The sequence below is a fragment of the Callospermophilus lateralis genome, chromosome 3, assembly GCF_048772815.1.
Source record: "Callospermophilus lateralis isolate mCalLat2 chromosome 3, mCalLat2.hap1, whole genome shotgun sequence".
NCBI classification, from domain to species: Eukaryota; Metazoa; Chordata; class Mammalia; order Rodentia; family Sciuridae; genus Callospermophilus; species Callospermophilus lateralis.
Genome location: NC_135307.1, coordinates 137,784,428 through 137,800,002, shown reverse-complemented (window position 1 = coordinate 137,800,002; position 15,575 = coordinate 137,784,428). Strand labels below are relative to the sequence as shown.

Below are 15,575 nucleotides of genomic sequence, written 5' to 3'. Positions count from 1 at the left end.
CCCTGCAACTTCTATCTCCATTCTCAGTAAATACAGTTTACTGAAGGTTCTTCCATCCATGCCTGCTGTGTTTTCCATGGTCTGAAGGTCATATTTTGAAGCATATGGTTTACTCTTAGTGAATGGGAACAAAAATAAACATAATAAAGGGAATCAATCTAAATAAATAATATCTTATTCCATAAATAGAAAATCGATAATTACCAAACATCTTTTACTTACAAGGTCTTCTAGGAGTATGCATCAAACTGCGAAGAACATAATTTAAAAACTCCTTAAAGTCTTTGAAGTCCCATCACTAGTACATCCTTGCCCTACATAAAGTTAATACAAGGGAGAAACTAAAGCATTGGATTGGATTGCAGTTGGATCAAAAGAGCAGGATGAGTATTGACTGAGAAACTACCATGTGCAGACCCTAAGGCTGGACAGCTAGCCTGGGTGACTTCATTGACTCTCCCAAAGTCCTGAGAGCTAAGAACCATCCTACCATACTCCACTGTCCTTGCGCCCCGTTTTTCTGTCCCCACATCCTCCCTCTTCAGACACTTCCCTTTACTCCCAACAAAACTAAAAAACACACACTTCAAGCTTCAAATATTTTTTATTCACTCTTGGTCAAAACTTAAGTAACAACTGAGAAACTATAAATTTGAACAAGAAATGAATCACTGGAAATTGTCAACACAAGCACTTTTGAGACTGAGGCAGGGGTTCTATCTTTTAACGTAGGAGTAAGTCAAAAAGCACAAAAGCAAAATTGCTCTAGACAAGTGGGAAAAGCATCCCACTCAAAACCAAATCCATACTTAATCTACATCTATATCATCAAAGTGGGTTGCTGATAAGATCTCCTATTGAGCTTTGTTTGTTTGTTTGTTTGTTTTTTCATTTCATGATAGCTCTTAATCATGAAGCTACCATGCTTATCTTTTGGTTGTTGGTTAGCTAGAAGTTTGTTTAGAATTTGTTTTTACTCATTTTATGTTAGTTGTAGAAAAATGAATTTACTCAGCAACCTTGTCTGAACATGAGTTCTCCAATTTTGTAAGAAACACAACTTATATAAATCTAAAAATATAAATTTCTTGGGGTGGGGACTGGAGGTATGAGGATTAAAATCAGCCTCATGCTTGCTGGGCAAGTGCAGTACCACTGAGCCACATCCCCAGCCCTAATCCTTATACTGCAAACTGAACCCAGGGGTCCTCTACCCCTAAGCTATACACCCAGCACTTTATTTTTTTTTTTTTAATTTTGAGACAGAATGTCACTAGATTACAGAATCTGGCCTTGAACTTGTAATCTTGCTGCCTCAGCCTTCTGAGTAGCTGGGATTACAGGTGTGTGTCACCAAGCATGGCTTAAAAACATAAATTTCTCTAAGAGAAATTTGTATAAATTGTACAAGAAAATAATGGTACTTAAATTCAAACTAGTTTTAAGCCCTATATTAAAATCTCAGTTTTCAAAACATTCAGTTTGCTTCTCAGATAACCTTCTACCAGGTCTCCCACCTTTAGTCTCTGTTCCCAGTGATCCATTCTTCATTGAAATGGGGATTCTGCCAGCACTAAATCTGTCTGTTCAGCTTACACATTACAGAACTGATGAAATACTGTAGGTCCCCAGACCCACTGGCCTATGATGAGATGAACCTAAACCAAACCTCCATCAATCATCTGACCTCCATAAGCCCATATTCAACCTCACAGAACACAGTGAAATTTGGGGTGTCCTGAAATGAGAGTCAGTTCAGAACCAATATCCAGTAGTTCCCCCAAATTCCCTTTATTTCCTTTCCGCAATGCATAGTTACCCTGGTAAAAGTTTGTAGGTCCCTTTGGAGAGCATGGGAGAAAGATTAGCAGTATAAATCTGTGGTAGTGTACTGGGGCTCTGTATCAAACAAACCCAGCATCCCCTTCATTCAAGGAGTTCTGGAATTTTTTCTTTAATCTGATTAGATTTTTTTCAAGCAAACCCAGTATCTCCTTCATTCAAGGAGTTCTGGGTCTATAAACTGGCTCCAATCTGGGGCATGATTGAGGTCCATCATACCATTTTTATGATTCACGTTAGGCTTTTGTTCACTTAGCCTAGAATTTTTCTGCCTTCACAGATCAAGTAAGAATTGAGTGGGTGTTAGCTTTTTGTCACTATGACCAAGATATGTGACAAGAACAGCTGAAAGAAGGAAAGTTATTTGGGGCTCATGGTTTCAGAGGTCTCAGTCCTTAGGCTGCCAATTCTATTGTCCTGGGCCCACGGTAAGGCAAAACACCACGGCAGAAGTACACGGTGGAGGAAAGCTGCCAAGAGGCAGAGAGAGAGAGAGAAGGGGAAGGAGGAAGGGACCAGGGACCAATATAGTCTAAGGCCTCAGCCCCAGTGACTTACTTCTTTCTGACATGCCAACCTGTCTACATTCAAATTATTAATCCATCAACTGGATTAATCTACCAATGAGGTTACAGCTCTCATAATTTAATTTTTTCAATATTGAATTGTTCCTTTGGGGTTTATATTTTGCCCCTAGTAAGGGAAGCTTTCTCTCTGCTTCCTGGGGCCATGTTCTGATCTGCTTTCCTCTGCCGTGCCCTTCCACTGTAATGTTCTGCCTCACCTCAGGCCTAGAGCGAAGGATAGCTGTTTATGGACTAAGACCTCTGAAACTGTGAGACCCAAATGAATTTCCTTTTCTCTAGGTTGTTCCTGTCAGGTCTTTTAGTCACAGCAATGAATCATACACATGGCCAACCAGATCATTGCCTCTTATAAGTGTTTGATTAGGAGTATTCAATGATAATATTTTACATAATCTCTACTGCACATCACACCAGAGATTATCAGCGTTCTCATCACGACTAGAAATAGAATCGATAGTATTTCAAATCTATTCAAATTACCATGCCTGTAATCTCAACTATTCAGGAAGCTAAGGCAGGAGGATTGCAAGTTTGAGGCCTGCTGGGGCAACTTACTGAGACTTGATCTCAAAATAAATTTTAAAAAAATAGATAAATAGGCCTTTTCATTCTACCTCAGTGGTAGAATGCTTGCCTAGCATGTACAAGACCCTGGGTTGGATCCCAAACCCTGGGGAAAAAAAGAGAAAAAAATCTAATCAGATTAAAGAAAAAATTCCAGAAACTCCAGAACCAATTCAGAAACCTGAACCTTAAGATTCTGTTCCTCTGGAATCACTCCCAGGACCAACATCACTGGGGGAAGAGTGGACATCACAGTTCCTGCCACGTCACTCGCTTCCACGAAGACATTCAGTGTCTCCCAATTGCCTGTGGCACCAAGTCCACACTCTTTCAGGTGGCAATCAGTAAGGGAGTCCTGAGCTTTCATTCTATTCTAAAGCATCCTATGATCTATAAATAAAAATTACAGATATAAACACATAAAGGAATATATGAAAATTCCCAGTTGTAGGTCTCCTTATCATGAGTAGCTGTTTATTAGGTGCATATGTCATGTCAGGGTTTGTGACATAGAATGGCCCCTTCTTTCAGGAACCGACTCACTGAATTCAGGACTAAGGACAAAGTAGCTCCTCAATCAAATGTTCTCCCCAGAGGCTCAGCTAGCATTTGCATATAAAACAATTAAAAGATCATTTTCATGACAGCAGAGTAATATATCCATCTCTGAGATGTTATGAAAATTCAACTCATAATTTATGCTAATGGAGTCACCCTATCTGACATTGCTCTCTGTCCTCCTTATAGCTGGCACAGACCCCAAGCCCCAGGGGGTCCCCTATTAGGCTCTAAATTACTGACTGAACCATAAGACTCCCTGAGTCTTGGAAAGCCACTACAGATGGTAAGAAAAACTAACAGCCAACAAAATACACCTCAAGGGACTAGACCCTTCCAAGAAATCAAAACTTTTCAAGCAAACACAGAACACATGCCTAACAGTGGGGCTCTCTTTTGATCAGCATAAAGGTGGAAAATATCCCATAGTTAAGAAGTACTTTTTGCAATTCTGAAAAAACTTTGGTGTCAATTTATCAAATGTAATCAGAGAAAGATGCTGTTGGTTTGTCTTAAATGTCACTTATACTAAATGTTGTCCTAGCTGAAAAAACGGTTTGTCAATAATTCAGGGTCATTCGAAAGAACCAGATGGTTTGTCAGCCAGGCATCACTGACTTCCTACCTTCATGACATTTCTTTAGGTGATTGGACTTGGGGTTTTTGTTTGTTTGTTCATTTTGGGAGTTTTTTTTAGCAAATATCCAGAAAATGCATAACGTTCACCTGAGGGGAAATCAAAAGACACATGGATTCATTCATCAGCCACCTGAAATCATGGAACTTCAGATAATCCCAAGGTCACACACAACAGTAGAGATGATGCAAAAACAAGTCATGTAACTCTAGGCACTCCCCAGGCTCTATCTCTTATACTGTTTTTGTTTCTTTCCTATCTTAATCAAAATGATAAGAATGGATATTACACTGCACAATTGTCTTGAGCCATGCTGTATTTTCTGTTTCTTGTAAGAGCTCTATTTCTGCCAGCAGACTAAAACTCCCTGAATGCCAGGACTTGGTCTGCTTCGTGTTGCTACAGACTGGAGGCATACCAGAAGCATGGTAATGCTCAAGAATTTTTTTAAATAATTAAGGAAAGGTTTGATTAAAAAATGAATGCATTCTCCTTGTCTTGAAGGGGACCAACCACTAGATGCTAAGCAGGGCTGAGTCTCCGATGCTACCAATATGTTCATGGACCTTTATCCTCCCCAGGTGAGACAGTTCTAGGTGAGAAACTCACTAAAACACAATGCTGGAGAGAAACAAACTTTCATCTCTCCAAAAAGCTCATAGAAGTGGCCCAGATATCTTTTTTACCTGGCCCAGGGGCATTTCTTTTATTTTCGGAACTGATTCATTCCTTTCCAGGAAGAAAACAAAATATCCTGTGATTTGAGACCTCAATCTGGGAGCAGGGAGTTCTCTTACAGCATTCCTGGGTCATTGACTAGGAATCAAGCCTAGAGGCATTATTTCAGAGGGTCCCCCACCCCCAGCAAAGAGAAAGGAAAGGGAAAGAGAAAAAGCACTGGATTAACACCCAAGCAGGAAAGGTATTTTCATCAGCTAAGGTCAAATAGCTTGACCTCAAAATCTGTACTACATGATTTGGTTGAGAAAAAATGCACGACATCATCTGAGAAAATCTGGTCCTGAACTTGGGTGGCTCATCATTTTAAGCAATCAGGTTAGTAATAATAACTTCAATCAACAATATCCATAACTAAGGTATCTTGAGTACCTGTTATATGCAGGCAGTATTTTAGCCAAGTTTACTATATTAAACTCCATCAATTCTCATAATAACCCTGTGAAACAGACATCCTCATCATCCCCATTTTACAGATGAGGAAACTAGGGCACAGAGAAACTACATAATTTTTCTAAAGTCACTCTACTAAGAATTGGCAGAACAAGAATTCAAACCCAAGCAACTGGTCCAGCATCCACATTGACCCATTATTTGACTGCAGCTATAATTCACTGCAAATGTTAGAAGGGAGAGCATTATAACACAAAGGAAACTAACAGCTGTTTAGAAGGCATTAAGTTCTGATTGCTTTACCTGTGTTATCTCACTTAGTCTTCATTCCAAATGTATCATGACCCTTCCTTATTCCATAGATGGGAAAACTGAGAACCAGAGAAGTTATGATGTGCCCAGGGTCACTGGCTGATCAATGGCATAGCCAGTTACCAAACCCTGGAGGTCAGAGTCCAGTACCCATGCACTGCACCACGCTCCCTTTCTTGCAAGCAATCTGCAGTATCCCAGTAATCTGTGCGTGCTTGATGACATGGAGAGGAGCCTGGGCATGGCATGGTCTTTTTCCCACAGAGCATGTGTGAGAGCAAGGCAGTAAGGTGTATCAGAATGAGCACAGGCTGCAGTCATCCAGAGCTGGGGTCAAACTCCTGCTTGGCATTTACTATCTGTGCAGTCTTAAATAAGACTCTTTGCATCTATTTCCTCACGTCTAATCCTCAAGGTGACTCTAAGTGTTATGTGTGATGGCATGTGGAAATTCTGGTCTCAGAGGCCCTCAAATCATCTACCTCCCTGGATCCACTTACACATCTTTTGACTACAAAGAATTCAACAAGTGAACAGGAAGTCTGTCTCTGCTCAGGAGGACTGTCTACCCTCCTTGGGCCAAGTCATAGCATCTTCTTAGCAAACACTATGGGCACAATTGCCCATACATGGACTCTCCAGTTCAGGACTGCATTTCTTCCACCACTAGCATTTGCCCTGGGAGCCAGCAGGAGCTGCAAACATACTATAGCCCTGTTACTGAGGTTTCCAGGCACCATGGTGCCAGAGAATCTGGCAGGGCATGAAATCATTATTGGATCATTGCCAACTTGGAGTTATAGGGACCTAGGTTTCAGGTGGCAATAATGTAAAAGAAATTAATGTCTTGGAAAGGTTTAGATCAGTTGACAATGGTTTGGTTTTGGTTTGGATTTTTGTTTGCTCTTAAAAAAAAACTGTTGTAGGGCTGGGGTTGTAACTTGCTTTACATATATGGGGACTGGGTTCGATCCTCAGTACCGCAAAAATAAATAAAGGTATTGTGTCCTACAACTAAAAATAAATAAAACTGTTATAGTCATTCATCCTTAATAACCTGCAACATTAAAGGCAGCTATCAGAATCTATTTATCTATCTATCATTTTTAAAACTTTTCAAATTTTACTAGTGTTTAAAATCCCTGGTTGATACCCTTGCTTCTCAAGTCATTGCTTCTGTGTACATGTATTCAGTCTCTTTTGGTTCCCTGAAGATCATGTCTGACACAGTTCTAATTATTTTAAATTGCCTTTTTGTTAAATATGAATGTAAAAAATAATTATAAAGCCTCCAGGATAATTCTTTATGAGAACATTTACTTATTTTATGCCCAATCTTATTTATAGTGGCTCTAAATTAGCGACTAGCATACTACAACCCACAGACTAAATCTGGCCCATTGCCTGTATTTGTAAATAAAGTTTTATTGGAACACAGTCACATCCACTTGTTTATATTTTGCCTATTGATGGTTTTGTGCTATAGTGGCGGAGCTGAGTAGTTGTGACAGAGGCCATCTGGGCCTGCAAAATCTAAAATATTTACTATTCAGGTCTTTGAAGCAATGTTTGCCAACTCTCTCTCTAAAGCAAGTAGTAAGGTTCAGAATCACACAAGGTATTTTATAGCACTTATCCTTACAGTAATTAAATAATTCTCTGTTTGTGAGTGCCTGCTTGTCCTGTTATAAGTAAGTTCCTTTGAGAGACAATGGCTATTTTCTTCCCAGGGCCTAAGCACAGAAACTAGCACAATGTAGATGAAAAACTAGTATCTATTAGTTGTGTGAATGAGTTACATTGTTAGATAGGTTTGAGCTCTTGAGGGTTATAAATATTCTTGGTTCTGAAAGAAAACCCAAGCCATAGAAACTTCTCAATATCAGCATATTTTCTGAACTCTAAATCTCATGGACTCTAAATGTAGAACGTAGATATGTTTTTTCAGGACATTTGATGATTAAGACAAACCTTTGTCATTATTATGATAAATCTCTTCTATACCACACCATTTGTGCCCACCCTGTCTTTAACCTCCCAAAATTTTCTCTGAAGTTTGGCACTGCTCGTGCTAGTCTCATAATTAACTTGCAAAGCTGGTCCTCCATCTTTGGAATCCATCTGTGCTTCACAGCACAATGCCCAACAGCCTTCAGGGGCTCTGCTGGTGTGCTCAGGCCCGTCACTCATCCCCAAGGCACATGGGCATTCAGCCACTAATACTTAGATACAAGAGAAACCAGGAGCAGATGCTTCTGGATTCTGGAAAGACACAGAAAGAAGGACTGAATGGAAGAGATTTCTGGCCTTCCACTTCCAAAATGTATTTGTAATTTGGACATGGAATATGGTTAATATGAAGAGATAAATCTGACTCTCACGGAGGCAACAAGACTTGAAAAACAAATTAAGAGCTCAGAAGTCTAACTGACCTAGATAGGAAACCAAGCTCTGGTACTTACTTGCTGTGTAAAGTTGAGCCAATGAATTGATTTCGCTGAGATAAAAATATTTTAATTGCAAAATGAGTATAAAATGACAACTTTGCAGGGACACTCTGGTATATTTTAAGGTGTCTACCAGTGACAGGCATTACATGTATTTTACTTTTTTGAATGCACAAGAAGAATGATCTTTAGAAATTTCTACTTACCAAGCATTCCTTTCTTGGAACTGGACAGACACATGTCCTTTTCTGCACTGGGCAGGGCAAAACTCACCACAAACACCTCCACTCCATCAGCCATCAGGGCCAAACCCAAGACGAAAAAAAGGGTCCACTGGAAGCGCCCATGACCACACTCATCAATGATGGTCTCATACTGGTGGGCCAGCTGCTCCTCATCTTCCATTCTCTCAGCCATAAGATCTTCCTGGCCCCGAAGGCCATCTGCCCTGGAGGGCGCCATCTTGTTCTGCTTGGCCTTGATATCATCTGGATGGGGGATGCCCTGGTACTCGCCCTCATAGATCTCATCCTCCTCATCATGGCCCTCTGTAACATCACTCTGTGCATCTTCATCCGGGTTGGATTCATTGCCCCGGTAATAGCCATCACCGGGGGCATATCTCTCATAATTGTCCTGATACTTGTAGTCATCCATCTCTTCACTCTGGGGCTGACTGGTTATCTCTCAGCTATATTTCTTGCTCTGTGGTAGAGGTTTGGGCTATTCCAATGACCATCATCCGCGTGTAGGATTTAAATGTAGAATATGTTCATGTGTCTTCTTGAGTGAAAGTCACGCCTATTTTCTTCCTCTTTGCTTCTCAAGACAACCAGATTTGTGCTAAGATTACCTAAGTGTTATTTTGCGTTCAGTGTCTATTTGGAGGTCTTCAGAAAGTTGCAAGCTCTGGCCTGGTCTCCTTCAGTGACCCAGAGACTGGGAAGTGCTGATTAAAAATGGACCCAGCTGCTCTTCTTGACAAAGAGCAAGTAGACTTGGCAGCTTGCTTGCTAGACTGATTTGTTCTGCCACCGAAGGTTATGCCCTGAGAGTAGAGAAAGAAAAGAATGTTATAGAAGGCTGAAGTTCTGACAAAATGCTCTCAGGATTAAACCAATATATTTAGTCACGCCAATGCTTCATGGGTAAGGTAGAGGAAATCTTGATTAAACATTTGAATTCGTATCAACTGAATGATGAGTGACTGAAGGAGGAGGGAGAAGAAACCAGGTCAGAGGCCCTCTGAAGCTCTGATTCATCCATGAAAGGGGTCAAATCTTATGCACGAATGAATCATGAAGTGGTCAAGGAATTTTTGGTACAAGATAATTTTGTGCCCCAGATTTCCTCTTTGAATTTATCAGGGCTTTATTAACAGAAGAAGTTTATTGCAGTTTGATGTCTGTTAGGAAAAGGCCAGCCTTTCTAACTTTGTGAAGTGGCTGTATGAGGAAGGAAGGGAAGGAAGAAGGGGGGGAGGAGGGAGAAAGAGGGGAGGGAGGGAGAGAGGAAGAAAGAAAGGAAGGAAAGAAAAGGAAAAGGGAGGAGAGGGAAGGAAGAAATATAAATAGATAAATCCAGGACAGTTTTCCTGAGGCTCAACATTATGGTTCAAAAAGACCACTCTGACCTAGTATTGGCTTCAATGGGAAAGAACAGGAAGGAGTGGTGAAGACCCAGAGCCTCCCTTCTTGGGTCTGAAACTCAGTTCTGCCACATAATGGTCGGGTGACCATTCATGCATCTTCCCAAGCCTCAATTTTCTCATCTGTAAAATGAGGATAACAATAGTACTTAACTCATAAGATTATACACACAGTGTCTAATCTGAATTAAGCGCTGATATTATTGTTGTTGTTGTTTGCTAGTTCCAATTCTGGGAGCCAGGGGCCTGGTTTATATCACAGTTTCAATCCCTAGTCCCCACTGGTGAGTCCTATACCAAATGCAATGACATTCTGCCCTAAATTACCTTCCTAGAATCTCAAGTCTCACAAGGTTTGGAGGCACCATTTAATGATACCTACCCTGTAGCAGGAAATGTGCTAAATGTTTCACATCCTTTATCTGAAATTCTCAGAACATGGAAGGAAAGAAGGAAGGAAGGAAGGATGGAAGGAAGATCTTCCACTTACAGAGGGTTATAAAAGAAAAGGAAACATGGGTTAACATGACAAGGCCACAGAGCTAGGATCAACACAAGGTCCACTGGTCCCAAAGCCAGTTCCTTCCAGGCCCTTGTGCTTCCTAATAGTGCTCTGAGAGACTGTCACTTTACATCACCTGGGAACTTTAAAAACACAAATTTTCCCAGAGCTTGTAAAAGGCTCAGAGCTCTGGTTTGCACACAACTCCCCAAGTGGCTCTGCTCCACCTCACTGAGCACTTCTCAGGGGCAGAGGCCGCCCCCCCCTCCTTCCCTCACTCCCTCCCTCACTGCACTCCAACTGTGCCAAAATGCCAGACCTCCAGAGGGACAAATGCTCAGGTCTCTGCACACCAGGGCTGCCAGAAACTCACTCCCCAGCCCAACCTACCTGCTAAAAAGTACATCTGCCATCAACTCTTACAGTCCTCACTATCACACCTGAGATCTACTGTACTTTCCCCAGGCTCAGCAGATGTCACCTCACAATGGGTTGGACAGGCTTGTCCTTCTCCTCCTGCCCACAGCCCATCCCTGGGTCTTCTGCCCCACATCTGCCACCTGGCTCTCCTAGTCCTCAGCAGTGGACAGACTCCAGCTCTGGAAATCATCTGACCCCAACAATACAATGCATTTCCTTCTAGGAGAACACCAGAGAGCAGCCTTTCTCAGATGTGGGCCAGAACCACAGGGTACCAGTGAGAGGCTCATTAGATATGCAAATCCGAGGACTCCTCCCCAAAGACAGGAGTGCAGACATAAAGTGCAGAAGGCCTGGAAATCTGTATTTTCCATGAGCACCACAGGGACTCCACGGGAATGCACTTCAAAAGTGCTATGGGAGCCCGCAAGAAATATTTACTAACCACCTTCCAGGGTTTTCATCATCCCCAGTAAATAAATTTACATTAGACCATGCTGGCCTGAACATGTCAGATTAATATTCTAAATCTATTTTTATTACATGCATTTAGGGACCACAGGAGAAATATGAATCACATGTAAACAGCATGAGAATTTGCATAGTGATACAAAAACGAGAAAGGAAAGCCAACTGCCTGAGATCTGGTGTGTCATTTCCATTCTGGAGGCCTTGAAAAAGTGTTATGAGCCAGAAGTGATGGATTTGTGATTTCAAAAGCACATGTGGGAAATACCACTTTGGGCAAAGATTCTGGGACTTGCCTATGGAAAGAAGCAGATCCTTGTCAACACTAATCCCACTTGCCTGATGCAGTTTTAAATGCAGTAGAATAAAGGGGCTTCACAGTCAAACATTCTTATAATTTTTTTAATCTATTTAATTGAGAAATGCCAAGTTGTTTATTTGTTTGTTTGTTGGCAGCAGTACAATTTCTAGAGAATGCAGCAATTAATTATTTGCAATATTGTTGATTAAATTGTGTTCCTCCAAAAAGGTATGTTGAAGCCTTAGCCCCCGGAATCTCAGAATGTGATCTCATTAGGAACAGGGTCTTTATAGGGGGTGATCAAGTTAAAATGAGATCATTAGGGTGGTCCTAATCCAATATGAGGATTAGTCCTAATCCAAAGGGGAAACTTGGATGTAGAGACAGATGTGCACAGAGGGAAGATGATTTGGAAACCCAGGGAGAGTACCATCTATAAGACAAAAAAGGCCTGAAGCTACCAGCAGCTGAGAGCCAGGCCTGGAACAGATTCTCCAGCACAGTCTTCAGAAGGAGCTGGCCACTGACAACTTCATTTTGAACTGGTAGCCTCCAAAATTGGTCAACAACAGATTTTTATTTAGTCACCCAAATTTGTACTATTTGTTACAGCAGCCTCAAGAATGGCTACTTAGCTGATAAACCTAGAGTTTATCAGCTAAGTAGCCATGAAAACAACCACAAGAGCAATTATTAACTGACCACTAAAGTGAGTGTGTTACAAGCACACTCATTGATTCTCAGAGTGAACAGAAAAACAAGATTATTCTATCCATTTTACAAATGGAGAAACTGAGGCCTAGGAGTATTAAGAACAGGCCCAAATCAATACAGTCGATATCAGGGCTTGGATCTGAAAACGTGTTCAACAGGAAGTGAGGGATGATTTAGGAAAGACTCTCAGGGACTTGACTAACCAAGATAAGTCAAGGTCACAGACTGAGCCGACAGAAGAGCTAAGCTGGATTTCTGACTCCCCCATTAGGGTTTGCTTGCTCAGCCTCAACAAACATTTCCCAGAATGTTAGCTTAAATCATTATAGTAAATATGGAATGAGATCTCCATTCTCATTTTTATGAGAAAGTCAGATTAAAACAACACAAAGCATAATGCAGTACTAAAACTTATAACCTTAACTATTAATAATATTATCATGTTTCCTTTATTGAGTGCTTGCCTTGTGTCTTTGTGGCAGGTGCTGTGCTCAGTTTACCATGTGCTCTGTTCTTCTCACCCTTTGAGGCAGGACTATTCTTACTCCACTTTGCAGAAGAGTGATGGAGGCTGAAGAAGTTAGAGAGGAGGTGACCCAGGGTCACAGATAGTAAGTTCTCCAAGGGGTTTCAGAGGAGCAAGGGATCACTACATGCTGGATCTTTTGAGATGGCATCATGAAGGTAAAGGGGCACCCAAGGGCAGCAAAGGGCTCAGAGAACCCAACAACAGAGAAGAGCGTATCACAGGCTGACTGAGTGCCCTGCTCAGGAGGGGGATTTTCTTTGAGCAAGAGATTATTAAAGTGAGCATAGCATTGTGTGCAAAGCAGGAGTCTAGAAAGATCTTTCTGCTGGGAGTGTGTCTTGGTCTTGAACAGAAAACCTGGAGACAGTGAAACCAGAGAGAAGCTTGTGTGTGTGTGTGTGTGTGTGTGTGTGTGTGTGTGTGTGTGTACGTGCATGCATGTGCACATACACGTCAGCATGTGTCTGTGTGTTTTTGGTAACAGTTCAGAAGTGAGTAAGGCCTGGAAAAAGGTGTTGTCCATGGGGATGGGAGGAAAGACAAGTGGGAAGCAAGTGGGACATTTCCCAGTATCATGGGTAAAGAAGAAGGCCAAGGACTGGAACCATAGTAACTCCAAGCAGCTGAATTCTGGACAGAAAAATCTTTCCAGCACCCTATAATTTCTGTGTAAAATCAAGACAAATAAAAGTCTTTTTGCAGACTGATCTGCCCTTTTACTATGGTGGGGGAATAGGTAACAAAGATCCTGGTGTCAGAGGGCCCCAGGTTCAAATCCTGACCTCATACTACCTGTGTACAAGCACTTAACCACTTAGTGCCTCAGTTTCCTCATCTGTAAGATGGTTATAAAACAGTACCTATATCATAGAGGATTGTAAGGAAAGGGATCTCCGCTTGAGCCCAGTCTCACTCCAGAGAAGAACAAACCAACGTTTAGTAACTAATGAAAACCACTTCTCAAAAATGTCCTAGTGCTAATCTCTTAAATGTCTTCCTTTATCTCTTACAAATCTATTTACTTCTGCATCAATGCTGCTTGATTCAGAATTACTATGCAGTGAACACTTGTCCATAATTAAGTATCATAGAGAACACAGCTAAAATATAACCAAGCAATGTAATGCTTCCCAAAATCTATTCTGTACAACATTTGGCCTTGAATATGCTCATTTAAGAGAGAAAAAAAAGAGCAAATAAATTTGGGAAACATTACATCTTTTATTCACTGTTCTCTTTTGGCAATTCACAATGAGCACCATATTATATGCTGTGAGAAGACCTCAACAAAAACCGATTTAATACTATAATGACATACTTCTGCACACACATTAGAATAGCCATAATCAATGGGCAGACAATAACAAGTGTTGGCTAGGATGTGATGAACTGCAGCCCTTGAAAGTGCTGGTCAGAGCATAAAATGGTCCCGCCACTTTAGAAGACAGCTTGGCAGGTTCTCAAAATGTTAAACACGCACTTAACAAACAACCCAGCAATTCCATCCTAAGCATCTACCCTAGAAAAACAGAAACATATGTCCACATAAAGACTTGCACATGAAAGTTAATAGTAACATCACTGAAAATAGCCACAAACTGAGAACAATACAAACGCACCAATTAGACGTAGTCTATCTATACATTGGAATATAAATTGGCAACAAAAAAGAACAATTTACCAATATAGACCACAACTTGGATGGATATTAGGCTAACCATAGAAGACCACATCTTATATGATTCTATTTATAAGAAATGTTCAGAATAAACAAATACATAACAGAGAAAATGGATTAGTACCACGGGTGGGAATGGGTTTGACTATCAATGAACCTGGAATGGAAAAGGTGGGAAGTGATGGGAATTTTCTAACATTAGATTATAGTGATGACTTTAAAACTCAATACATGCACTAAAAATCATTTCATCGTGCATCTAGAATGAGTGGACTTTGTGGTACATAAATTACACCTTAATAAAGCTGCTGCCACACCACTACCACCATCCAAAAAAAAAAAATCTATTTGCTGGTGGAAATTACAGTTTCTTGCAATCATGAACTTCTTTTTCCTTGGCAGCCTTGTTACACTCCACGAAGACAGCGGTTCCTCTATGTAGGTAAGTACTGTTTTTGCACCTAGAGCCTATGCTGTATTCATCCCAGGATGCTGATAGATGTTCTGCCTTGAGAGCCCATGTGGAAGCATCCTGGGCCATGAGCTTTCTATTGAAAAAGAGAATGAGGGGGCAGAGCCTGGTCATGCCCTGGTGGGTCACAGCTGGGGAGAGGGGTAATGCTGAAGCTTTCAACAGATTCAGTCACATATTGGTGGAATATCAAGGGCCCAGAATGTAGCAACTTTGCTGTGAACAAAAACGGAAGATGGTCCCCTTAGCAAAGCCCCCTTCCATAGCACCCACTCCAGAGGGATAGGCACACTTGTCCTTGGCAAGAGTCAGTAGCAGCTGTGGCTTCAGCTGCTACTGATCTTGAGATTCATCTTTAGTGAATCAGGGCTGAAGAAGAAAATAGTGGGTACCCTGTGCTTCGGAGGTAACCAGGCACCCTTCTGTGCTCTTGAAGCAATTTGGTAGGAATTTGAGGGATAAAGCCTGAGAAAAAGTTGAGGCCCTCCCTGTAATCTATTTTACATGAACAAGAAAGAGGCAAGTCAACAAACTCAGATTAACAAGATGATAATAGGGCCAATTAGCTTAGGAAACACCATGCTTAGGAACTCAGGACTTGCTGCCCCAACTATGGCATTTGAAAACACAGCAGAAGCAAGAAGTTCTCCCTTTTGCTGACTTTCTCTTTACTGCTCTCCCTTGAAACAAGTCAAACCTTCCTGAAAAGTAGGTCATAAAATCTTTGTTCCTTAGGTGCCTGCCTTATACCTCAAACAAAGGGAC

General features: G+C 41.3%; 1 protein-coding gene across 3 annotated transcripts in view; it reads right to left on the bottom strand.

Annotated features, from left to right (window-relative positions):
* The window catches only part of Sv2b (synaptic vesicle glycoprotein 2B), a 62,579-nt gene extending 53,844 nt beyond the window's left edge, over window positions 1-8,735 (bottom strand). For all 3 annotated transcript variants that reach the window (XM_076848821.2, XM_076848822.2, XM_076848823.2), the window contains exon 1: window positions 8,285-8,735. In XM_076848821.2, the coding sequence (XP_076704936.1) occupies window positions 8,285-8,735 (451 nt within the window). The remainder of the gene's footprint in view (window positions 1-8,284) is intronic.
* Between the last annotated feature and the right edge of the window lie 6,840 nt (window positions 8,736-15,575).